Source organism: Tasmannia lanceolata, unplaced genomic scaffold, assembly GCF_043159265.1.
Source record: "Tasmannia lanceolata isolate RefF3 unplaced genomic scaffold, GAP_Taslan_0.1 ptg000003l, whole genome shotgun sequence".
NCBI classification, from domain to species: domain Eukaryota; kingdom Viridiplantae; phylum Streptophyta; class Magnoliopsida; order Canellales; family Winteraceae; genus Tasmannia; species Tasmannia lanceolata.
This window is the reverse complement of record NW_027518680.1, coordinates 11,953,719-11,981,105: the sequence shown is the minus strand read 5'-3', so window position 1 is coordinate 11,981,105 and position 27,387 is coordinate 11,953,719. Positions and strand designations below refer to the sequence as shown.

The following is a 27,387-nucleotide window of genomic DNA, read 5'->3' as shown; positions in this document are numbered from 1 at the left end:
GTTTCACATAAGTTTCTCGCATGTTTCCCATGCTTTTCGGAAACATTTTCCCAATTTTTTTATTACGTTTCGGAAACATTTCTGACATGCATTTTAGCCTTTTTGGGGAAAGGAGTTTCCCACTTCCCCAAGGAGTTTTCAGCTACTATGACCCTAACTAAAAGTGGTAGTCTAGAGTTTGAAGCTAAAATGATATCGAAGGATTCTTGGATTGGTGGAATGAAGTTGAGAGGGATTTTTAATAAATTGACCAGTCGGACGAGAAAAGTGGTTGTTCTGTAAATTGTGGGGATATGCATCGCCGTGGTGGGATGAGATGTAAGCTACCAGGCTGCAAATGGAGAAGCCGAAAATCAATGTACGCACCAACAATTTCAAATCTTGAGGAAAGAGACTACAATAAAGGAGTAAATAAGTGACTTCTAATGCTTGACTGTATTACAACTCCAAGAGAATGAAAATAAGCTCGTGCTTCGATATGTTTTGAGTCAAGAAAGTACATATAGAGAATCTCATTAAATTACAAGCAATGCAAATACAGATAAAGAATTTCATTAAGTTACAACTGATATGGGCCATATGTATCTGATGCAGTCCAGTTGGAGGCGAAAGTAGAAGTCCACCTCTTTTTTGAAAAAACAAAGGAGTAGAAGTCCACCTTGATGGAAAAAATTTGCACAAACAATGGCCAATTACAAAGATTGACTGAACTACACACAGAAAGTTATGCTCGATGCGTAGTTGACTGACTAGATCCACTAGGGAGTGAGACTGCCATAAGTACGAGTACGGGCTGTATGATTAATCCAGAAATGGTCAGAGAAACTACAAGTGAATCAAAAGGTTAACTAAATCCAGAACCTCTACTAACAACAATCTCCACACAGGGATCAAATCAACGTAGAGTTGCATGCTTTAGGTGCAATCAGGTGGGATATTCATCAACAGAGGATCCACTATGAAAGGATGAATTGTATACAGGGATGAAGGATAAATTAAACCATTGTTATTTGATGAGTGATGTATGTGCCTACAGCACCAGATGATGGCTACCGCACAATATTTTACGCACAATGTGTATGGTCCAAAAAGCAATGTCGCATCATTATTGATAGTGGGAGTTGTGAGAATACTATCTCGACTCATGGTGGATGATTTTAAATTGGGTAGTGAACCTCATATTTTCTCTACAATATAACATGGAAGAATAATGGAGATACACGATTTTACACGGTACCATGTTTATTTATTGATTGGTGAGAAATGTAAGGACGCTATTATGTGTGATGTGGTTGACATAGTTGCACATCTAGGAACAGGATAGTTGTATGATCAAAGAAGTATTCATCATTTAGATTAGAATACTTGCACATTGTATCAAGATAACATGAAAATTACACATCCATGAGGGAGATTGCAGATCTTAAAAGGAGGAAACAATCTTATCCAATTTTGATCCAAGAACGTAAGGTAAGAAGAATGAGGTTAATGTGGACCTGAGAGAGCTTCTCAGAGATACTGTTTACAATGTCTAGGACATTGACGAGGAAGATCGGAAAGAGATTGAAGACATCTTCGAACAGTGTATGGTCGGTAGGAAGAAGGGAGACATTTGTCCAATATCTTGTACATTGGAGACCTATGCCTATAGAGATTATCACATGGGCCAACAAAGAAGAATTACAAAGAATTGATGCTAGTAATGTTTCAAGTATATGAGGACTTAAAACTCAGTGGGTTAATTTCAAGGGGAGCAATGATGCAATTCAAGTGGCCCACAAGTCACACAAGCACCCACATCTTCTTCTGATGTTTCCTTGAGGATAATAACAAAAGAAGAGGGAAGGAAAATAGGAAACCCACTTTGATTTATCATGATCTTAATTGAGGTTTAGAGGAGTCCAAATGGGAATTTGAATAGGGGCTTAGTTTGAAATTTCATGATCAAGCAATTAATGCATAGGTAAAAGCTACTAGGTTCAATAAGAAGTACCCAATGGCTAGTGCTTTATTAAATGCATGAGTGGAAGGTGATTATCTTATCACCATAGCCAAGCCAGGCTCAAGGGCGATTTGTGACCGCTAAAGCACCATGATTTCTTCCAATTTCATCCCCTGGATCGTAAAAAAATAAAAAATCAAGGAGAATCACGACAAAAAACAAAACTTATTCAATCAAAGAAAGACAACTAGGGGTCGGGAAGAATGGTGACGGTAGATTCTAGGGTCCCACATTTGGACATTTTTAATAGAATCAAGACCGTTCAATTTGTTGAACATTAGGAGTTGCTTCAATTTGTAAGATAAGTTCTGAACTTCTGATTTTGTTAGCAGCTCCGTTTGGTTGCCAGTAAATTTTTTTATCCTATGAGTTTTTTAATCTCAACAGTGAAGTCAACGAGATTTGCTAGGTTTTTTTTTTCCTACAATTCCTAAAATTCCTGTCAAAATTTCGGGGTGTCATTACCAAATATGGGACGAGAGGAGAGAAGGGACAAGGCATGTCATACTCATAAGCAATCATTACAAGAGTGAGATTAAAAAATTCTAGTGCTAAAAGGCAACTAAACATGGGATGGGACGAAAATTTTACTAAAAACTTCATGGGTTTTAAATTTTACTGGCAACCAAACAGAGGTGTGGAACAAAAAACTCCCTGGGAGATTGGCGGAAAAAAAAACTCCCGGTAAAATAAAATTCCCATGTTTGGTTGCTTGAGCTGTTGGGAAGAAAAAAAATTCTTCAGCAAGCTTATTTTTTGTTTCTGGAAGTATTTTTTTTCCAGCGTAGGGTTTCGTGCGGGGTTATTTTGGTTCTTGGGATTATTTTGGGCCCAGCAACCAAACGTGGGTTTCCTGCGGAAATTCCACAAAAGTCCGAAGAACCAAAAAAAAATCGGCAACCAAACGAACGAAGAAATACATCATTAAGAAAGAATCTACCAGCGTCTAATCATGGCTCTAGTTGTGTTCTTCTACATGGATCATTTTCTTCCATTCTATCATATCCAAGGTCATGTTCTCCCATGCAACAGACCATCCGCAAAATCCCATTTGCGATGGACGCTAGCAAATCCTATTTTCTAAATATCTACTATTTATTTTTGGACCATCCAAATCGTAAGCTTTTAATCCCAAGCAATCCAAGTCAATTTTTAATCTAATGTCAGGAATCCACCGAATGGACAGTCCAGATTGATCAACGTGGGGTAGATGCTAAACACGATGGTTGATTGGTTGGTCCCACACGATTAAGGAAATTTTCAGCCAGCCTCCCCCCTCCCCCCCCCCGCCTCCCCGCCCCGCCGACGCACTCTTTTTCCCGCTCTCTCCCCTCACGTGACTCACGTGATCTCAAGTCTAAACATTTTGCTCACAATCTTTCCCAGATAAGCAAACATAAATAGGGTTTCTTTCTTAGGCCCTTTCATTTCCAGTCCGAGATCAAAAGCAGAGAGAAAGAAGAAGAAGAGATGAAGGATAGAGGAAAATTAGGTCAGCCTTCTGTAGACGATAGGTATACGCAGTGGAAATCTCTGGTTCCTGTGCTCTACGATTGGCTCGCAAATCACAATCTCGTCTGGCCATCACTCTCTTGCCGGTCATCTCTCTCTCTATCTCTCTTGTTTTTTGTTTTTTTTCTTGTTTGTGCTATGTTTGATTTGAGTAAATGCTTTAACTAGAGTATGATGATGAACAAGCATAAATAGGAGTAGATTTATTGCTATTTTTTTTTATTAGTTCCATCTACTTTTCTATATTACTAAAATCATGTTCTAGGGTTCCGAGACTCATTTTAATGGTTCTTGAGACAGATGGGGTCCACAGCTAGAGCAAGCAACTTACAAGAATCGCCAGCGTCTTTACCTTTCTGAACAGGCCAGTTCTACTACTTTTTTTATTTATTTTTAGTATAGACGTTATTCTCTCTTCTAATAGTGTTGAAGGAGAGCATTTAAAAAACGAGGGCATTTAAAACTTGAAAACTAATCTTTACGTTTCAAATAACAATTTTGTTGATCTATTTTACAAACTCTTAACATTAAGGAGCCGTTTGGATACATGGATTTTAGAATCCAGGCCAGGTTTTTAGTTTGAAAACAGTGTAAAAGAGGGTTCATGATCAAGCTGATGTATGCTGTCCTGACAGCTTTTCTTGGATTTTAAGCGAGAAATTCAGATTTTAAAAATCTCTCTTGCATCCTGAGATTTCTATTTCTAAAACCTGGAAATATGGGAGGATCTGCTACTCTCTTGTTGACGGAAAGAAGGGCAAGAAGTAAAAAATGACAGCTGGTCCGCTTCTTCTCTTGTCTCTTAGCTACAATTTTGAAGAAATCCCGGATTCTAAAATCCATGTATCCAAACGGCCCCTAAATATCCGTGAATAAAACATGTGAGAATGTAAATTCTCAAAACTTGTAATTCTATTAAGTCGTAGAGTCGTCTTTTCTACTTGTAGTTCTTGCCTATATCATTTTTTCCCTAACCTACTACAATCCTACTCTTTCTATGTTCGCTTCCAATGAGGCTTATTACATGCTTAAGTGATGCTTCTCACACATTTTCTCTTTGCTTTCTTTAGAGCTTTTCGTTTTTTGCTTCTTGCATTTTCTCTTTTCTAAACCTCTTGCTTCCCGCATCACTTCTTGCACTCGCTTCCCACTGTGACAACTATGGCATGAACTCTTCTCGTATTGCTTTCTCAATGCTGTAGAAGGGATCGGCTTGTGGTTGTGGTTAAACAATTTGTTAGACTTTTCCTTAGTAGGCTTCCATGAAAAATAAAAAATGTCATAGTGGTGCAAATCATCATGCTTGATCTCTTTTTCTTTGAAGGAGGTTATTTATTCTATGGGGGCGCGGTATATGAGCTCAAGTTCATATAGGAAATCTGAGGTAGAGTTTTTATATAGGGCATCTCCCATGTTGTTTGACTCATCCAACCCATTCATTCCATAGAACCTCACATAGATAGGTTGTTCCTAACAAACCATCTTCATAGGATCATCCTAACCGTTAGATCTATAGAGGCACAAAATGGACCATTTTGTATACGTCCATTTAAACCTCCACAAATCAACGCTTATGATGATCCTATGGAGATGATTTCTTAGGGACACCCTATGTATGTTAGGTCCTATAGAATCAATATCTAACATAACCCAAACAACATAGGCAGCCACACTATTTTAAAACTCTACCTCAAATAGAATTTCTGAGCTTGAGCTCAGATACCATTTATTTTCGTTTATATATTTTGGTGTCAGATTGGGTGCTTTTTGTAATTTCAATTTTGTAAAAGAAAAACTAAAGCATGTGCCTATTCTGTGCTAATTTTATTTACTTTATTGACATTCTTTTTGAAATCTTTTCAGACCGATGGTAGTGTTCCAAATACTCTGGTCATAGCAAATTGTGAAGTTGTAAAACCTAGAGTTGCCGCTGCAGAGCACATATCACAGGTGAAATCTCTATGATATAATGTTCTTGATAATTCTTTTATTTATAGATGATATGTGAAGTGGTTTTGTTGTTGATGCATTTTCTGAGCTAGTGATACTGAGTTCTTGAAAAAAAAAAATGTACTGACACAGTTTTTGATGTTTAGTTTAAGTGTGGTTTTTTGTGATACATTGTTTTGCTTGTAAGACCTTTATTGGATGATACACGATCTACGCATCATTTCGGTGCCCAGTTGATACACCTCGATACCAACACTTGATACCTTCACATTTGGAGTGAGAATTCGGAATCAACATCGTATTCTGATTCCTATTCCGATTCTTCTTCAAATGGAATGAGAAAATCAAAAATAAAAATTTAATTCAAAATAACTTCTAATAAAAATTCCAATCCGACCAGGCAGATACAAAATACCACCTCTTGGGCCGGGAAATAGATACCGGCATTTATTCTCTCTCTCTTATGCACCCTCAGCATTTATGACACCAAGGAAATGTAATCTAAGTGTTGTTTTCAAGCCATGTTACATTCATTGAACTCAAAATTGCTTTTATGTGTATATGCGTGGCTCACACACACATCAAGATCTCTTTTTGATTATTTGGTATTCGGTAGTTGGATTGTATTTCTCAATTGGATGCCTTTTTTATATTCTTAACAGACTTGGACAAGTTTAGAAATATATCTGAAAGATTTGAGGTTGATTCATCCATGCTTGGAAGATTTTGTCCTTTGGGGTTTTTTTTTTTTTTTTTTTGAGCTTGATCAGTTGTAGTTGCCACGTGCCGATGTTGCTTCATCACTTTTTCAATTTTATCGAGATCATGCTAATGTGACATTGTTTTAGTTCTTGATTATTGCAAGTCATTTTTCCATTGTTTCTTGATTTGCAGTTCAATGAAGAGGCACGTTCTCCATTTGTGAGGAAGTTCAAAACCATTATACATCCTGGGGAGGTAGGAACTGTAGTCTTTATACTGTAGTTTCTTTAAAATTAGGGGCAAAATTTTGAAAAATCATTGACCGGTTCAGAAATAAGGGTAAATCTGGATTAATGAACAGTGGCTGCACCTTTTTCTTTGTACAAGCCCTATATATTTGCTTCTGTTATCTATCCATTTTGGCTCATTGGAACCATTTTTGCATCTCATTGACTTTTTTTTTGTTCTTTTTTTTTGTTCTTTTAATGATGGGGGTGGTCCTTGTCTTCTTGAATTTCCGATGAAGGAATACTGCTTATAAGGTTGAACGATGTGGGAATAGTTTAACTGAAATTGCTTCACTTACTTCATATTTGATGCCCTATGATTTTGTAGGTCAACAGAATCAGGGAACTTCCCCAAAACAGTAAGATAGTGGCTACACATACTGACAGTCCTGATGTAAGTGTTCTCAGATACTGTAGTTAGTGTTTAATTTTCATAGTGTTCATCAAAGTTCTTTTGTTATTCTGTAACTTCTGATCTTTTGTTGATTAAATGATACAACGTAACAAAGTCACCAGTGGGTTACCTTTTTTTTTTTTTGAATAGCATATTGTATTAACTAAAGGATTTTTTGTCATTTTGAATAAGGTTCTCATTTGGGATGTTGAGGCACAACCAAATCGCCATGCTGTCCTTGGAGCTGCGGATTCTCGTCCAGATTTGGTCTGTTCATGCTAATGAACTCAACCCTTAGCTGATTATTGAACTTTGTAGTTTTTCTCACTTTCATGTGTAATTCTATATTATAAATGGTAGATTAGAGCCGACCATTTGGCTTAAGCACTTTCCTTCTAAAATGTTTTTTACATCATGCTGAAGAAGGGGAAGGTTGTAGTAACTTAAAGTTAGCAGTTTTAGCTTTTTGAAAAAGCATTGTAATTTATCTATTTGATAACATACTCTTCGTTAAAGCTAGTATTCATTCCTTTCTCTAAAGTCACACTTCAGTTGATTTTGGAAGTTATTATCTTGCAGATATTGACTGGACACCAAGACAATGCAGAATTTGCACTCGCCATGTGCCCTACTGAACCCTTTGTGCTGTCTGGAGGTTCAAAAGTTTTGTTCTTTGAATAGTTTACTTTTCCATGCACTTGTATTGTCTTTGTGTTGTATATCAGACTTTTGCAATCTTTTATAGGTGTAAGTTGTAATGTAATTATCCTGAGCTGGGGGTATTTCATAAAAATAAGTCTCGGGTTACATTGCAAGGCTTACAAATTTTTTTAAAGAATTTTTCATGTAAATTGTAATTTGGTACAAACATTCCAGAGGTTAAAAATTGACCATCCGCATAGGGGACCTTACGTAAATATTTTTTGTGAAATATTCCCAATTTAGATGGAATTTTATGTTTCTTTAATAGAGTTGATAGGTGATAAAATTTCTTCCAAGTTAAACAACAGTGCTAGCACTAGGGCTAATGGAAATGGTTTCCTTAACATTGTTATACTTAACCAGGCAATGATTCATTTTTTTTCTGTTTGTTTACTGAATGAATTTCACTGGGATTTGTTCTGTTCCATTGTTTCTCATGGAATTTGAGGTGTTAATTACAAGCTTGGAATGAGGATAGTTTCAAGGTTTTAAATGTGGGTTTCGGTGTCGGTTTCGGCCACAACGGAAACCGAAATATTTCAGTTTCGGTGGAAATTTCGGCCGAAATCATGTAAAAATTTGACAAAATTTTCGGTTTCGTTAAAATTTCCACCGAAAAGTAGAAATTTCAGTGGAAATTTCGGCAATTTCGGTGGAAATCTTTTACATTTCGGTAGAAATTTTGTAAATTAGGGTGAAAAACGAAATTTCGGATTTCGGCGAAATTTCGGGGAAATCATGTAAAAATCCGATTCAATGTAATTTCGGTTTCGGTCCAAACCAAAACCAAAATATTTCGGCTGAAATTTCGGATTTCGGCTGAAATTTAAAACCATGGATAGTTTGCTAGGCCTGTCAACAACTAAATGCGTTGCATTATTATGCCGTGTATGATTTTAATGGGGTGTCAATGAATAAAAAAATTTCTTTGTTGTTATAGAAATTATTAGGCTCTTAGGCATGGAACTAATATCTGATTTTGTCTTCATAATTCAACTTCTTCTAATTTGAACAGCGGAATTCTGGTTAAGGGAAACCTCCCAATATGTTATGGTTAATGGTAATGGTTACCTTTTTCTTTAACTTGACCTGCTTCTTCTTTAACTTGACCTAGTTGGGCTTCACCAGGATTTGTTCCCTTGCTTCTATTGTTGTTCCACATGGATTTAGGGAATGAACTACTATCTTGTTTATCCTTCAAAAAAAAAAAAAAACTAGTATCTTGTTTCTGTTGTTTAGCATATAAATGTTTGTTATAACCTGTTGATAATGAACTGTGAAATTGGTCCTCCTAATCCAACTTGCTCTAATTTGAAAAGCAGAATTCTGATTAAGGGAAACCTCCCAATATGTTATGGTTAAATGGCAATGGTTACCTTTTTCTGTAACTTGACCTGATTGGGCTTCACCAGGATTTGTTCCTTTTCTTCTTTTGTTGTTCCAGATGGATTTAGAGAATGAACTACTTGCTTGTTTCTGTTGTTTAGCATATAAATGTCTGTTATATCCTGGGGATAATGATCTGTGTTACTTCATTGTGGAACTTTATGATTTTGCTTGGATGTCAAAAAATTGTAAAAAAACATCCTTTTTAGTTCTCCAGAAGTTAGTGTTCGGGTTTGATTTTTCTTTATGCATCCTTGTAAATGTGATAAATCTTACAACAGGAAAGGACAAATTAGTCGTGTTATGGAGTATACATGATCATATCTCGGCTGCAGCAGCAGAGCCCTCGCCTTCATCAGCAAAAACTCCTGGGACACCATCTGGGGGCTCAATCATTAAACAATCCCCCAAGGGTAGTGGTACTGATAAAATTGCAGAAGGTCCTACAATCGGACCACGGGGTACCTACCAAGGGCATGAGGATACTGTTGAAGATGTGCAGTTCTGTCCTTCAAGGTAATTAGTATGTCGTAGTCAAATACATCTTTGTGGATCTCTTGATAACATATTATATGGTTGTCCTTTTCATAATAAGGTGTCATAGTTTCACGCATTGTGCGTCAGATCCTTTCTTTTTGACAATCAGTAATAGATGCTATCTCATTCCTGAGAGCCAATATTTTTGTTTGATTTCATATTCCGATGCATTTCGCACTTCCTATGAAAACATTTTTTTATCAGGAGCTTGAAGAAAATCATACCCTTGTTTTCTCGTGCCTTTTTTGTTTTTTCTTTTAAATATGCAATTTTCATCCACCACTATTTGAATATTTTGATATGTTGTTTTGCTACTAACAATATTCTTTTTTATGTCATGAAGTGCACAAGTATTTTGTAGCGTAGGTGATGATTCTTGTCTTATTCTCTGGGATGCTCGTGTTGGTGTTACTCCAACCGTCAAGGTAACATGCTTTCTTTCAATGAACTTGTTGCTTTAAAAAAATTACTCTCTGTTTGTTTCTTTCATTCTTTCTCTATTTTACTTTTGGAAGTATATCTGGCTTCCCATGTTCGTTGCTTATTATTTTGAGAATAGTCTTCAAATGGGAATCTATTGTTTGATGGCGTAACTGCTTGGTCCCTCCCTTCTTCTATAGTTGTAATCTCAACATTTCGATGTTCTTTAATGGGTGACTAAATTAGAAGCGATTGAAGTTGCCCCCCCACTCCCGCGGCACACACCAAAAAAAAAAAGAAAAAAAACCGTGCGGCGCATACATTATGTATAAATACATATGAATGACATGTAGAATTTGGCATGTACTAAATTATCATACATGCACGATGGTGCATGTCAATTGGTGTTCAGTATTTTTAAAGCATTATGGATGATACCTTGCTTATATGATGTGTTAAGTGTGTATTTATGCTTATTCTAGCAATTCCCGAAGTTCCATCTTTAAATTCTGTCGTTATCACATGTTTCCATTTATTTCTGTAATTTTACAGGATTTTCACTGAAATTTTCAACTAAAACCTCTATTTCCATGGTGATCGAAACCGAAATTTAACAACCCCCCCCCCCCACCAAAAAAAAAAAAAAAAAAAAAAAAAAACCATACACCAAAACCTTGAATTTCATCAATTCTAATTAGAGTAAATTTTGGGTTGTATTCTTCAATTCACGAGAAATAGTTGGACCTAATGCTGTCTCATTCCCCAGCCACTATGGTTCTCCATTCATGCACCGATCCTCTCTACCTACATTGCAAAAGCTTTAATTCAAGACCAATATCTTTCCGTCTATTATTACTCTTTTATTCCACTCCATAAAATTGAACTTCTTCACCATCTAGAGCTACCCGATGAAGGCTCCCAAGCTAGACCCTGATGGTGGTGCTTTCCCAGCCAATCATCACCATTCTCTTCCACCTCTCCATAGCCCACTTCGATCTTTTTAGGCCATCCAAGTATTCACCTCCTAGATGAACCAATGTAAACAAGCTAAAGCCCAATGCTCCTGAAGCACCAACCCTGTAAATATCCGGTTGAAGCAGTCCGAGAGCACTCGCCTATTCCAATTCCATATCCCACCAGGTTGGTTTGGTGATGAAGGTGGGTTTTCCATGTTCCTCGTGACTGGCCAGTGGGTTTGGTTGTACCCACCAGATTAGGTGGCAGCATCATATGAACCACAACAAGATAGAGTTTATGGAAGGGGGGTCACAAGATACCTATACCCTAAGGAAATTGATGATGAACTAGAGGCTGTATTAATAGGCCAAGCAGCGAAGGAATACCAGTCGGAAGAGTGGAGCTATTTATAAGTCTAGTACAAAATGTGGTTGATGATGAAGCACATGTCTGCTAGTGAGTAACGATAGGAATACATCGATCCCCTCAATTTGACAGTCATCATATGCGAGGATGGTGAGTATGACCCACCATATGAGTGGGTGATGGAGGTTGGTGCGCCAGTTGTGGTCCTTGTGGATGAAAGGGGACATGGTTCAAGGCCCACTGCTGCAAAGATATGAGTAAATGACAGGATACCTTGTTGTAGACATAACCCCCTTCAACCCCTTGCAGATACAACACTGAATAGGGATTGGTCGACGAAATCATCATCAGATGGTGACAAAGGCCAATGTGGGTGATTAAAGTTGTATAAGCATTTATGATTCCTCCCTCTCTCTGGATTTCTTGAGGTTCCTCTTCCTCATTGCAATAGTTATTTGAAATACGTAATCCACCGAGTTCCATTTTTTCAGATATTGATTGTGCAATTGACTAGGCATTGTGGTGCTTCCTCATATCACTGTTTGTCAACTCATTCATGAATGAAGTTAGATCTTGCTTTCATTTTCCTTGGGATGCATCATCTATTCCTCAAATGATCTTCCCATGGGTCTTGGTTTCCTCACTTTGCAAAGTCTGTTTATGTTTTAGCAAATCAACTTGCATATGAATACCTTGTATTTATTCCATACTTTAAACTTGTGATCCACAACTTCTCTCGCTCTGCATGAATAAAGTCAGCTCTTGGCTTTCATCTTCTTCGGGATGCATCATCGATTCATTGGATTATCTTCCCATTGGTCTTTGGTTTGCTCATTTTGCAAAGTATGAATATCGTATAGCAAATCAACTTGCTTATGAACACCCTGTATATATTCCTTACGTTGAACTTGCGATCCACATTCTCTCGCTCTTGGTTTCCTGAAGCAACCATGGATGGAATTTACACAAAGAGCCTTCTAGGTTAGAGCTTTGATACTTGAAAATTCAGATTTAGGTGTCTAGATTAAAAAATAAATGAGAAATTAAAAAACCCACTAAAAGTAGTAGTCACATGATAAAAAAAAATGAAGCAAGAGCTGTTTGTTTCTCAATTCTCAAAATTAATCAATAGAATATTTCAAAGTTTTTTATTGCTTCAACACGTGTTTAAATCCAGATTATTACTAACTCGAATGGTTGTAAAATACGTATTAAATTTTGTTGAATGTGCATCATTTTTTATTTTTATTTTGCTTAATTTTTTTGCCTTTTTCTTCAGCATTTTATATATTTACCCAATGCCAAATATTAATTTTTTGCTTTTTTGAACAAGCTTCATATTTTGATTTGGATATGTTCTTGAGTGTTGTTTGTCTCTGTGGCCAGGTTGAGAAAGCTCACAATGCTGATCTTCACTGTGTTGACTGGAACCCTCATGATGAAAACCTTATTCTAACTGGGTATGTTTTTTCACTATAATTTTTTTAGTGGTTAGCAATGAATGTGCCTAATCTTGATAGAAGATGCGATTATGATGAATTTTAAGATGTATTTGAATTTACTGTGGTCTGCGACCTCTTAAGGTGTTGTATGACATCAACATTTTTATGTCTTTGCAATTGCACCTTGCTGTTGCATTTTGGATTTCATAGGTAGAAAATTCTTACGCTTATTTATTATGTTACCTTATCCCTTCAGGTCAGCGGATAATTCTGTTCGCATGTTTGACCGCCGAAATCTCACATCTAATGGTGTTGGATCTCCTGTTTATAAGTTTGAAAGCCACAAAGCTGCTGTTCTTTGTGTGCAGGTATTGGACAATTTTTCTTGGCTTAGTTCTCTCTCTGTTATGTTGTATTTCTTTGTTACACTTTTGTTTCAATGTAAGGAACTTTTTATGGCTATTTAATATTTTTCTGTAGTGCTTTTTGTTAAGCAATTGTTTTATGTTTCAGTGGTCTCCAGACAAATCATCTGTCTTTGGTAGTTCTGCAGAAGATGGCTTCTTAAATGTTTGGGATTATGAGAAGGTAAGCTGTTCTGTAAATTTCCAGTCCATGACATTCTCATCATCAGTGATTATTTTTATTTTTATTTCAATCAAGGCGAGTATAGACTAAGAAAAGAGACTAAGGTGTCAGAGAATCAATTTGGTTTCATGCCCGGACGATCGACTATGGAAGCTATCTTCTTTATTAGGCGGTTAATGGAGAGATTTAGAGAAAATAAAAAGGACCTTCACATTGTTTTCATTGATTTGGAGAACGTGTATGATAGGGTTCCCAGAAGTGTTATGTGGTGGGTCCTTGAAAGGAAAAAAGTGCCTACTAAATATGTTGATGTTATTAAGGATATGTATGATGGAACAATAACTAGTGTTAGAACCACGGATGGCACGTCTAGTGAGTTTCCAATTACAATAGGACTGCACCAAGGATCAGCTCTAAGCCCTTATCTTTTTACGCTAGTTATGGATGAGCTTACGGTGGGTATCCAGGATGAGGTGCCGAGGTGCCGTGGTGTATGTGATTTGCAGATGATATAGCATTAATCGACGAAACTAAAGCATGAGTAAATGCTAAATTAGAGTTGTGGAGAATTACTTTGGAATCTAAAGGTTTTCGACTGAGTAGGACTAAGACAAAATATATGGAATGCAACTTTAGTAATGTAAGGAGGCGGGACGAGGACGTAGTAAATATGAGTGGACAGGAGGTACCTAAGAGGGATATATTTCGATATCTTCGTTCAATTCTACATAAGGAAGGAGAGATTGAAGAGGATGTTAACCATAGAATAAGAGCAGGTTGGTTGAAGTGGAAGCTTGCCTCAGGAGTTCTTTGCGACCGTAAAATCCCTACCAAGTTGAAGGGAAAGTTTTATAAGACAGCTGTGAGGCCAGCCATACTGTACGGCTCAGAATGTTGGGCCACCAAAAGCAGCATGTGCATAAGATGAGTGTAGCGGAGATGCGAATGCTTAGATGGATGTGCGGCCACACAAGGTTAGATAGAATTAAAAATGAAGACATTCGTAAAAAGGTGGGGGTGACTCCAATCGATGAGAAGATGAGAGAGCACCGCTTAAGATGGTTTGGACATATCCAATGTAGGCCTTTGGATGCTCCGGTGAGAAGAGGTGACTCGTGCCAAATTGAGGGAGTAAAAAGAGGTAGGGGTAGACCGAAAATAACATGGGTAGAAACAGTGAGGAAAGACTTGATAGCTAGAAACATAACAGAGAACATAACCTTGGATATGATAGAATGGAAGAAAATGATCCACGTAGAAGAACCCAACTAGAACCAGGATTAGAGCCGGGTAGATCCCTTTTACCTTCTTCATGAATTTTTTTTCTAAAGGATTCATTTAGCCGACCCCAACTAGCTTGGGACAAAGGCTTTGCTGAGTTGAGTTGAGTTGAGCAATCAATGCGAGTATCCAGTATAACCTTGTTAGAGTAAGTGATGTATTTGTGTTATGCTTAGTTCCTATCCAACATTAGTACCTAGTCTTGTGGCACCTATGTTGTTGGTTTAGTGTTCAACTTTTACCCTTTTTCATTTCTTTTGCTGAAAGAGTTTTTTGTACACTTATTTTTAGTAGGCAATAAAAATTGATAGACAATCTTACAGGCAACTTCGACAGACACGTCCTATTAAATAACGCTAAAATTATCAAATCATAGTTTTTAGTTGATCAAAATATGCTAAAATTCATTAAAAATAAGAGTAAACTAAAAAAAAAACTGGCTGAAATATAATGTATTGCTCTGTTTCTTGGACCATGAGCGAGTGATCAGTTGACTCACCGGAGTTTACAGCTGATACACATATACATTAATACATATGACAGATGTGAAGCATTCGAAGATGCTACTTTTCCCCTCTCTCTCTCTCTCTCTCTTGCTTTTCCTGCAATAGTTCAATTTTATAGAGTTTTCTGGCTATGGGATGGATGTGCGGCTACACAAAGTTAGATAGAATTAAAAAATGAAGACATCCGTAAAAAGGTGGGAGTGGCACCAATTGAGGAGAAGATGACAGAGCACCGCTTAAGATGGTTTGGGCATATCCAACGTAGGCCTTTGGATGCTCCAGTGAGAAGAAGTGACTCGTGCCAAGTTGATGGAGTAAAAAGGTAGGGGCAAACTGAAAACAGCTTGGGTAGAAACAGTGAGGAAATACTTGACGGCTAGGAACATAACAGAGAACATGACCTTGGATAGGAGAGAATGGAAGAAAATGATCCATGTAGATGAACCCAACTAGTGTCAGGATTAGACTTAGTCAATTTGAGCCGGGTAGATTCTTTCACCTTCATGAAAAGTTTCTAAAGGATTCATTAGCCGACCCCAACTAGTTTGGGACAAAGGAAGTTGAGTTGTTTTTTATTGTTTTTTGTGTTTTTTCTACCTTTTATTTGTCTTCTTTTTTATTGCTGTAACTAGAAGTAAACATTAATCTGGAGAGCCAGAGAAATCCCAAATAACCCAATGTTGCATCAACTAATTCATCCTTTTATGTTGCTTGGTCTGTTGCTTGGTCTGCATTTTCTTTCCGTTTTTTGATCCATCTCGTCAGGTGAGATTAGATGTCATCTCAATGAATACTTATATATTTGATCTGTATCCGTAAAGTCTAAAAATGCAAGTGTGGATAAATGTATAAGTTCTGTTCCTTGTTATAATACAGGTTGGTAAAAAGAAAGATCGTGTTGGAACAAGGATGCCAAACTCTCCTCCAGGCTTGTTTTTCCAACATGCTGGGCACCGGTATGATGCAACCTACTTGCTTGTATATATTGGTTCTGACTTATCTATTTTAAGAATTGAAAAAGAGTTGGTACTGTGGGAGAGGACATCCATTGTTTTTCTATTTGGGAATGCCAGGATGTCCCTTACAGAAACTCCATTGGAGGGCTGAAACAGTCCTCATGTAAGATGGCATGGCAATAGTGGTTTGCTAATGTTTATACATCTTTGACAAGTTTCTTTTGCTTGTGTTTTCATCTGTCATAAATATCGTTCTCTGGAATTTCTGAGCCATGGAAAACCTCAGGATATATTATTATTATTTAGTTCTTTGGGTTTATTTCAGAAACATAACGGTAAAAATAAATTTCTTTTAAAAAATAAAAAAATCGTAGAACTACATACCAAGGGAAAATCTCTGGATAAATTAATTTTTTATCTGTTCGGGTTTATATCGGGAAAATAACACCACTCAAAAAAAACTATCTAAAAAGTAACGGTAAAAATAAAATTCTTTTAAAAATAAAAAATCATAGAACTACATTGATACCTGCATACCAATCAAAGAACCAAACAAACTCCAACAACGTCTAACGACTACTTTATTGATCCTTCTGTACACGTTCTTCGATAGTGAACGAAGAAAACCAAAGCAATTAACCTAGAAAAGAAAAATAGGAAAACTGGAAAAGACAGAAGAGAAAATAAAAGGAAAAATCAGCAGTTCAGCAATATATGCATATATTTGTAGAACAGAAAAATGCAAAGAACAGAAAAATCAGAAACAACAAGCACAAGGCAACACAAAAGAAAACGAAAAAAGATAGCAAAATCGAGGTTTTTCTTCGCTCAAACCAATCAAACGCCAAAAAACTGAAAAAAAATTCACCAACAGATTGCTGTCCTATCGGGTTTCTTGAGAAACAATCTCAAACAAGATGGACCGAAAAAAAACAGATTGCTGAAGCCAAACAAATCATTTCAAGAAACAAAAATCTGAAAGAATTCTAGACAAAAAACATGCCTTCTCTTCTTCTTCTTCTTGCATAGGGGTGGTCAGGGGTTTTAGTTTTTTTGCCGGGGATTTCTAGTGCAGGGGAGAGGACTGGAGGGGAAAGCGTGGGATGGATTTCTCGTGTAAGCGAGAGGGTTTGATGGTCAATTTGGTTAGCTTGTAGGTTTTAAAATGAGAAATAGGTTTTATAAGGTAGAAAAGAAAACAGTTAAAGTTGCAATTTTATAACGAAAAATTCACGGTTTTTTTTTTTTCTATTATAACATTTTTTTTTATTGTAACAACTTTTTTTTTTATCATTTAATCAAAATATCGAGATTTTTTTGTGAGATTTTTAAAGATCTTGGTGATATTAGTGACTGAGGTTTTCACTCCAAAGATGAAGAAAAATTTAAACCTAACATTTATGTACGTACATGCATGTATGGGTGCATGCTTATGTACACACATATATGTAGACATATACATCACATTTACTCTCTCTCTCTCTCTCTATATATATATATATATATATATATATATATATGGATTTTCTAGGGACCAGCCCAGAAGGCATTTCATGGAGCGGCTGTAGCATGAGAGCAGCCATCTTAGATGAATTAAATGAATGAGACAAAATCCGAGTCTATGTGGCCGCTCTCTCTGTGAAATACCATCTGCGATGGTCCCTAGCAAATCCTGTGCGTGTGTCTGTGTGGGTGGGTGTTGGGGGCGTTGTATATATCTGGTCGAACGACCAGAGAATTTATCTGGTCCTTCGATTAGAAATATAGTGGGGTCCCACAGTGTGTGCGTGATCCAAACCACTCACTTGATGGGCCCTGACATAGATAGGGTGTGGGCAAAAATCATCTCCATAGGATCATCCTAAACCCTCAATTTGTGGATATGCAAAATGAACAGATTTCATAGCCGTCCATTTTTGTACCTCCACAAATCAAGGGTTAGGATGATCCTACATAGATGATTTTTTGCCCACACCCATCAAACGAATGGTTTGCATCACCTAAACAATGTGGGCCCCCATGTATTTATGGTCGATGGACCAAATAAGTAACCTGGTCGATCGACACACACACATACATGCATGCATACATCTAAGTTGTCAATTTCGTTCTGGTGGCCATTTCGTTTTGGTCACCGAGACGGTATGTTTCTGTCATTCTGTTCCGATTTCGTTCCTCTACGACGATGGTTTTTTTTTTATTTGTTAAAAATATGAGAGAATAAAAAAAGACCTTCATATGGTCTTCATTGATTTGGAGAAAGCGTATGATAGTGTTCCCAGGAGTGTTATGTGGTGGGTCCTTGAAAGGAAAAAAGTGCCTACTAAATATGTTGATGTGGTTAAGGATATGTACGATGGAGCAGTAACTAGTGTCAGAACCACGGATGGCACGTCTTGTGAGTTTTCAATTACAATAAGACTGCACCAATGATCAACTCTAAGCCCTTATATTTTTACGCTAGTTATGGATGAGCTTACGGAGGGTATCCAGGATGAAGTGCCGTTGTGTATGTTATTTGCAGATGACATAGTATTAATCGACGAAACCAAAGCAGGAGTAAATGCTAAATTAGAGTTATGGAGAATTACTTTGGAATCTAAAGCTAAGAAGAGAAAAGGAGAAGGGAAGAGAACCAAGAAGAGACAAGGAGAGTAGAACAAAGAAAAAAGACAATTTCGGACGAAATCCTAAATTTCTTCTAAAATTCTCGAAACCAGACGAAATACGGAGTGAAACGAAATTTCTGTCGTTTCGTTTTGCTTTTCAAACGAGTGGCCGAAACGAAACGAAACGAAATTGACAACTTAGACATACATATTTATATATACTATTTCACATGCCTGGAATATTAAGTATTTCTATACTTAAAATGTGTACAATTATGTAAGTGTAGGAAAACAGCTTTTAAGAAACTACATTTATCCCATAAAAAGTACAATTTGCTGGTGTTAAATATAATGACAGAGTACAACATAAAGAGACAATGGACACTCATTCCCCCAAGGACACCAACTGTAGGTCAATACACAATACACAATACCACAACACGGGCCAGCTCAAATCTATCATTCCAATCTCTAGCATGATGGTCGTGATGCACCTGCTTACAAATTTGGTCCTCGATGAAGTAGTACTCATGCGCTGACATGCTAATCAAGTTCAACTGTTGATATGCCCAGACATACTTATATAAGACATACTGCTCAACGTGCATGAGTATTACCACCAAATGTGGGTGCATGACATGGGCGTCATGTGCTAGCAGTGTTGATCCATATAAAGTTGAACCCATCCTATATGCATGCGCATCTGCGCTCTATGACATCCCCCATACCTTCATGACTCATTGCCCCCATTGGCAATTCCTCCATCGTTGCTCAACACACCCCGACATCCCCCTTCCCCCTTCCCCCATCACCACACCCACCCACGCCCGCCAAAAGTCCAATACTAGCATTTTCACTCCCATCACTATACGTCGGTTACTTTGTGGCAAGGTTGCCAGAGTGGGAATCGAAAGCAGGAATCGAAACGGGAATCGAAGGCTCCTAGGGAAGAATCCTACTCAAGGTTGCCAGAGCGAGAATCGAAAGCGGGAATTGAAGTCTTCCAGGGAAGAATCCGGCTTCCTTGTTTGTGGACTACTCGTCACTATCCTGTATTAAAACACTGAAACATTTTGCTCCATTGAGCAAAATGAAACACCCACCAAAACAAAATTTTCCAATAACTAAGCCTCATACAATTCCTTTCTTTTTACCAGGTTTTCTCGATCTCTGTTTATTTTTTATTTTTTTGACATTTCTAGTTTCTTTTTTTTTTATAATAACTTTTTATTTAATTTTAAAGTTGTTGGAAAAAATCTATAACATGAGAAAATTACCCATATAGTCGGTACTTGTCTTTAAGTTCGAGCTTAGTTTAATAGAATGTGTCTACTATGGTGCATTCAGCAGATGGTTGAGAGTGAAATTTTGTATATTTCATAATTCTTTGGTGCTTGTTCAATTGGCAATTTTTTTTAAAGTGAACGTTCAATTCACCTATTAGTACTCATTTCCTGATTTTATGATTAATCTGGTAAGAATTCATTTATTTGTGTGCGCGTGTAGAGATAAAGTTGTTGATTTTCATTGGAACACGTCAGATCCATGGACTATTGTTAGTGTATCCGATGATTGTGAGAGTACTGGTGGAGGTGGGACATTACAGGTAAACATTTTTTTATTTATTGGTTGCCAAATGAATTCTAGATCTTTAATTGTGTCTGCAAGTTGCTCCTTGGTTATCTGTACATTATTTAGATGGGCATGCATGGACGAGTACTTTTATCTCCTCTCTTCAAAATCCAGTGATCATTTCTTTATTTCCTACTGCATGCTTGTATATGATTTCATGCACAATGTTACTTGATGAGGTTAAATGGATTGAAGCTGAAAAACATTGATATTGTTCTTCTCTTCTTACACTTTGGGTCATATTTCTTGCATTGCGGCAAAGGAATTTTAATAGCAAACAGGCTTTCCCTTTTTTTTACGACTTGCACTTCCCATAGAAACTGGACCTTCGTGCCAAATTACTAGTACACAATTTTCTTACGCCATTGGTGCATTTACTTCATAATTTTCTCTTCTGATATAATTTGCTTTCCATTGATCAGGAAAAGATAGAAGAAAATACCAACAGTCATCATGCATAACATCTCATACTTAAGTCATATGTTATGGATGTCGGTCCTCTAGTATGATAGAATCGTCTTCACTTCATGATTTCCCTACTAAAAATGTCAAGATCCTAACCATTGCAATATAAATCCTGCCAGAAGTACTGTGAAAATTCAATGTCTGTTATTCTCAACAAGTGACTTTTCTCTCTTTATAAAATTTCAAAGTAACCTGGCGACCTTTTTTAAGTGAAATTACTGCTAGGTATTTCTTCAAAAATTAAAAAAAATTCTTGCAAGGTTAATTTAAAATTTTCTCCGACGAATTTCTCTAGACTTATTTTATGAAATGCCTTGATGGTTTGGCTTTTTTTGTTTCTTATGGTTTGAATTTATTTTTTGATAAAATTTGCGTGCAGGAAATTATTTTTGAATATCGTGGCATATTTTAGAATTCTAATGTGAAAAAGTGGGAGATACATAGAAGTGTGACATTGCATTAAAAATGAGATAATGCTTGCCACTCATTGCCCTACTTTATGATTTTGTTTTCATATTTCATTCTTAAAAGCGCTCTTGGCCTGATACATATCATGCGAAAATGAGATAATTTGCTATGTTGCACATTATCTCCCAAATGGTGCTACCATATGGGACAATATTCATGTTGCTAGATGCCACTCATTACCCTACTTCATCATTTTGTTTTCATCTTTCATTCTTAAAGAGCTTTTGGCCTGATACATATTGCACATTATCTCTCAAATGGTGCTGCCATTTGGGACGGTATTCATGGTTCTATATATTGAGCATTACCCATGTGGTAATACCATATTCTCAGTTCTTGATTTTTAAATTGACATGCTTGACCGATGCTACACTTTATGCTGTATATATAGGCAATATGGTTCCCACGATGCACTTCACACCAAGATGATGCCATGTCATGTATATCACTATTGTGACGCCGTGTTTCTGATGGCTTTGCATTATCATACGTAATTAGAAATATTTTCAAGGTCACACATACGAAATTTCAAGCCTTAATTGCATCCATGTTATGCATTGATGTGTTGCCAAGTAAATCATTTGATTTGATGCCTGCTTCTGGTCGAGGATATAGTTTTAAAACTACTCTCAATTCATAACACCCAAATGATGGCATGTGTCGTGTTGCTTTGCACCCAGTTCATCATTTTTTGTTTTTTGTGAATGAACCATTTTCAATTTTACATGCTTCATGCTATAGCGTTGCCATTTGGCATATTATTTTTGCTGAAATTGTGTTCATGTGTTTGAGCCATTGTCCATCATGGCATCTCGACATTCTCATCTTGTAATGCACACTACCACATGCCTGACCCTCAATATTATTACAATAAAACATGAGATGCTATTTTAAATTGGGATTTGCTAGCGTCCATCGCAGAAGGCATTTCGTGGATGGCCCTGTTGCATGTGAGACCAGCCACCTCATGAATGACGACAAAATCTGTGAAAAGTGAACCACTGTGGCTGCTCTCACATGCAACAGCTCATCTGCAAAATGCCTTCTGCGATGGACGCTAGCAAATCCCTTTAAATTTGGGCATATGCTATTTTAAATGTCGGCAAGGAATTCCATCAAAAGTCTTATATCTTTTAGTTAAAATACAAATTTTTATGTTTTTATTTATTTTTTGTTTAATTATGTATTATTGTTATTTTGGGTGGGGGGTTGCACAATGGAAGTATCTATAAACTGTTTATTGCCTAATATGTGTGTCATGTCGGGATTTTGTCATGTATCTAGAGATAATATGTTGTACTTTGTGTGGTTTCGTTTACCCTTAGCTTTTTTTGTTAGTAAAAAAACTTATTGTGAGGTTAATATGCCATGCCTCAATGGCACCATGTGACACATTATTTGCCAGACAGCCAGACAGCCCCATGTGATAATATGCCGTGCCTCAATTTCATCCTACTCTTTCTATGTACTTCTTCGCTTCTAGTGAGGCTTATTGCATGCTTCATGTTGACTTTCAATGATACCTCTCACACATTCTCTTTACTTTCTTTAGCTTTTGTTCTTTTTCATTTCCTGAATTTTCTCTTTTCTAAACCCCTCGCCTCTCGCCTTCACTTTTTGCACTCGTTTCACACTCTGGCAACTATGATTTCTATATCCTTTTCCTTTGACCATCTTAGATCCTCCTTTATTTGTATTTTTTTTTTTTTTTGAAAGTTGACTTGTATTCATTGATACCATGAAATATACATCAGGGACCAGGAGTCCCAATTGTCATTACATAGTATCGGACGAGGCATTTCAGGGCATACCCTAAAATACCAAGAACAACCAATAGGCCCTAAGACCTAGACACTTCATTACCAAAACATACTCATTGTTTTACCAGCACAATTACAACTCAAGAGCACCCAGATAATCTTCTAGCCCCCCTGAAATTTTCAGACAACCATGCCTTCAAAAGCGAAAGACCGTGGTCTCTCAAGCTTAGGAGGAGCTATATCTTTCTACCAGCACATCTAAAATTAAATTTATATGGGCCCAATCTTCCTTCTAAAACTCCTGAATATCCACAAAACCACTTTTGAATTTATAATCAAACCTAAAACACTACTTATGTATACCACCATTCCACCACTTTCCACAATCCAAAACAACCGTATTTTTCCAAAAACAAAACTAAGGTTTGCCAAAGAGAAACTTCTTCTCAGAACCGGCCAGACAGACCAAAGCACACTTCCCTACCCTCCCAAGAAGGAATTCCACGCTAAGCTTCAGCCGTTTTTCCTTAGGGAAGAACACAATCTCGAAACCTGGAGTAGGGACTTCTTCCATAGGATCCTCTAAAGTAGCTATTAATTCTTCCAACTTACTGAGGCAGAGTGACCGATCTGCCTCTCATTCCAACGGCGCATGAGGTCTTGGTAGTGCAACTTGTCCTTAAAGAACTAAAGCTTGTAAACCGGCACACAAATTTTCTCAATGTTTCGCGAACCTGTTAAAGCAAACAATTCCTCAACGTTCCGCTGGGCATCCTCTTTCAACTGGTCCCAATCACTCTTCATTTCTCGCTTAGCAAGCTCAGCGGGGTTAGGAATTTCAGCCGAAGCTCTGGACCTGTCATACCTTAAATCATGAACCATCCCTAAAGTATGAATCCACTCCGAACAATCAACCGATTCCGATCTTCTTCGCCATGCTATTCGGGTTTCCGAGGCAACATAGTCCATTTTTACCACGCAGAAACCGACCAGACTCAAGAACGTCATAGCCAAAACTATTATAAATAGAAGAAGACGTACCAACCAAGAGACACATTAAAAACCGTAACTCCAGGCGTAAAGACTGAAGCAACCACCATCAATTTACAGTGGTGAAAGGACTATTGGGACGAGAGTTGAGGTAATAATTACCTAACCTCGAACATCTTTTTTGAGAAACCAACTATTGCCTATCCAACGCAATAAATATAGCAAAATTTGACGCAATCGGGGCATGCCAGACCTAGGGGATTGAAGGGAGACGTAGCTCAAAAGATTGCGCAGAAAATCCCCCAACACTTTGTAGGCTTTTCGGTTTGGCTTCCGTGGCCTATTTGTGACTTGACAATCTTTTTGCTGGCAATTAGAAGTACCTTTCGTGATGTGACCCTTGGATATGGCAGATCCACAACGGTTTGACAAATCATTTTGAAATTTGAAATTCGAGGGAGGACCGCAAGAGTCACCCAACCGAGTGGCTTCGAGTTGGCTCAACTAAGTTGGAATCAACCCCCGGTTCAACCCGCTCTCGCCCTCACTACCATCCTCTGTCGTTGATTTATCCGCCCCAGGAACATTCCGATCATCTGAAATCAAAGGTTCTAGAGGTTTAACCAAGGGTGGCAATTCCAGAGGATCCGAGAGGGGTGGGGGAGCACTCAACGGTAATTCCAAATGAGTGGGCTTGAGAACCCGAGATTCAATATCAATACGACAAATGATGTCCTGAATTCGAATATGGGCAAAAGGCTTGATTTCAGCCATGCCCGAGAGAAGGACCACGGCTGAGGCAATCGTCATCCCTTCAAATTGACTCTTAAAACTGTTCCAAAGAGACGGCCCAAAGCCTCCACCGTGGACGTCGCCCAAGCATGCAGCGGGATTCCAGAGAAGTTAATCCAGACTGGCTTTCTCTCAGGCTTGATAATCGGGCTCCACATAGAGAGAGGAGAGGAAAGACCCACAAGCAACTCCTATCCTTAAAACTTTGGCAGTCATAGCTTGACTGGTGAACATGAATAAAATCATGTTGTGACCGAATTTTCCGGGCCTTGGAAGCGATGGGATGTTCCAAGAAGATCGAGCTCGATCCCAAATGTCCGATAGGCTCCAAATATCCCATTTTGGCCTTCCAACCAAGCAGAATTTTAGAAGGGTACATCGATCCACCACCTCTTTACTAGAGATAGTCCAGGTTGGAATCCCGTCAATAGAGTTGGAGAAAATATTTCCAGAATCTTTTCCAACAGCTCCCTGAATATTCCTCCTGCACCTCTCTAGGACGCCAGGATTTACCTGTTTCTTTCCCAGCCTTACAAATCCGACATTTTTTCCGCCATCTGAAGTTATGGTACTTATAGTCGTTGCATACCCAGTCTCCAGCTTGGAAGCCCATCTCACTGAAGGGATTTTTTCTCACCGAGAATTATAGCAGTCCTTACACCTCGAATCCGTGCAAATGAGGGCCCAAGAGTGTGGGTGAGAAGCTCTTAGGCACAATTGTGTGGAGGAGAAAAAGATTAGCAGAGGTAAAAGAAAAGTAGAAGAGAGTAGGAGAAAATAAGATAAGGTAGAAGAGGAAAAGTGATGGGGAAATGAGAGAGAGAGAGAGAGAGAGAGAGAGAGAGAGAGAGAGAGAGAACTGGAGAGTTAGAGAGGTTGAGAGAAAGAAGAAAGAAGAAGAAAACTAGGGAGAAGAAGAAACGAGAAATATAGGGGGAAATAGAAAGAAATAGAGAGAGAACTCATCATGCGTGAGAGGGGAGGAGGAAGACGCCGGGGAGGGGCGGCTGCTCCTTCTCGTGCTTTTATTTTTTTTCTTTAGATAGAAGATGGAGAATAATTGGTAGGCTTTTATTTGTATTTTTTTAGTAAGGCTTAGCTATCTTTTGAGAAAATCCGGCAGCTTCAGTAGCTAAAAAAGCATTTCTGACAACTACAATGGATTCACTCTTGGTGGGCCAGCTTCGTATCATGATCTGTACCTTTTCTAACTAACAAAACCTCCTGTCAGCCGAGTGTTTCATAATGCGAAGGAGACGTTAACACAGATCAATCTTCCCTTATCTTGCATTGAGAATGTAACCGTAGCTCCATCAGGTATATTGACTGTCAACCTAGAAGACTTGTTTGTAATTGATTGGGTTGCCATTTGCCACACTTGGCTTGCTTCTGCTTGGGCATAGAACCACACCCGCCCCTTAACTTATGACATGCTCCTGTATATGTTCTCAGAATTTATGCCCTATAAAACAATATATACAAAAACTGATCATGTGTCTTATTGTTTATCCCACCGTCAGACCTTGGAAAAGACAGGTGCCATAGACCTACCAATTTTCGAAGTTGTCTTGGATACTTGACACATTCTTGCACTATCAACAAAAAAGTTACCCTTTGTATCAGACTCCTTTTGCATAATCTTTTATTTTTAATATACCACGTTTTGACTTTATGTGATAATCTCTGTCGCAGGCTTCTTAGTGATTTTCTCAACCCGGATAGTTTTTTATTTTTATTTTTTTGACTCTGCTCGTGTTTGATGTAGATATGGCGGATGAGTGACTTGATATACAGGCCAGAGGAGGAGGTTCTAGCGGAGCTTGAGAAGTTCAAATCACACATTCTCACTTGCAAACCAAAACCTACAGCTGCATGACATGGCAGTAAACTGCTCTTGATCCGGACATTGAATCCATCTTACACACTCCGTATATGAATACGGATTGGATGGTTATATTTCCTTGTAGAGTAGATTGATGCTTGGATGTTAACATGTATCTGTTAGGCTGGATCCTGTTCCCAGATTGAGTAGTGCTAGGTTATGGGTTTACAAACTTAACTTTATGTATTTTCATACTTGTGTGGGATTATCGTTGTTTTTAAAATTAGGGTGGTACCTACGGTTGCATTCATGATTTTAGGTATCAGTTTTCAGTGTGGGAAAGCATTCAAGTAAATTTGCCAAGTGGAATTGATGAAAGATGGGTTTACAGGGAGGCTTTATATTTCATTAGTATTTATACAAGCTCTCTACCTCCTAGTCAGGGTCCTCAGGGACATGATCCACAGACTCTCATCCTCGGCCCCTGATAGGGTTTTTTCTCACGAAATGTGGCATGTCACCATTTTTAATTTTTTTCACATGTGCTTAGATTGTATACATTTCTTATTGCGAAGTGTTTTGTGGTATGTTTTAGGAGATGAACAGAAGAAGGAAGGGGAAGAAAACTTACGAAAGCAGACAGAAGATTCTATCTCATCCTTTTTTTTACCTGAATAATTTTTTAAAAGGAATGCTATATTGAAGGGCATCTCTTGGATCCAAGTTGCTGCTTTTTGCAAGTGCACTTACATTATTCATTGCAATTATAAATGTATATTGCTGACGTGGATCCAATGGAGGCTCCCTTCAGTTTAGGATTCCTCTTTTTTTCAAAAAGAGAGAGCATCAACTTATTTTGAA

At 37.7% G+C, this 27,387-nt stretch overlaps 1 protein-coding gene across 1 annotated transcript; it reads left to right on the top strand.

Moving 5' to 3' along the window:
* Positions 1-3,380: 3,380 nt before the first annotated feature.
* LOC143851245 (WD-40 repeat-containing protein MSI4-like) lies at positions 3,381-26,836 on the top strand. The gene is made up of 15 exons (XM_077360596.1): positions 3,381-3,600; positions 3,815-3,878; positions 5,378-5,464; positions 6,359-6,421; positions 6,782-6,847; positions 7,040-7,114; positions 7,427-7,502; positions 9,217-9,451; positions 9,816-9,897; positions 12,602-12,675; positions 12,914-13,025; positions 13,171-13,245; positions 15,909-15,988; positions 20,104-20,203; positions 26,470-26,836. The coding sequence occupies exons 1-15, from the start codon at positions 3,473-3,475 to the stop codon at positions 26,578-26,580; spliced, it is 1,428 nt and encodes a 475-aa protein (XP_077216711.1). The 5' UTR covers positions 3,381-3,472; the 3' UTR covers positions 26,581-26,836.
* Positions 26,837-27,387: the final 551 nt, after the last annotated feature.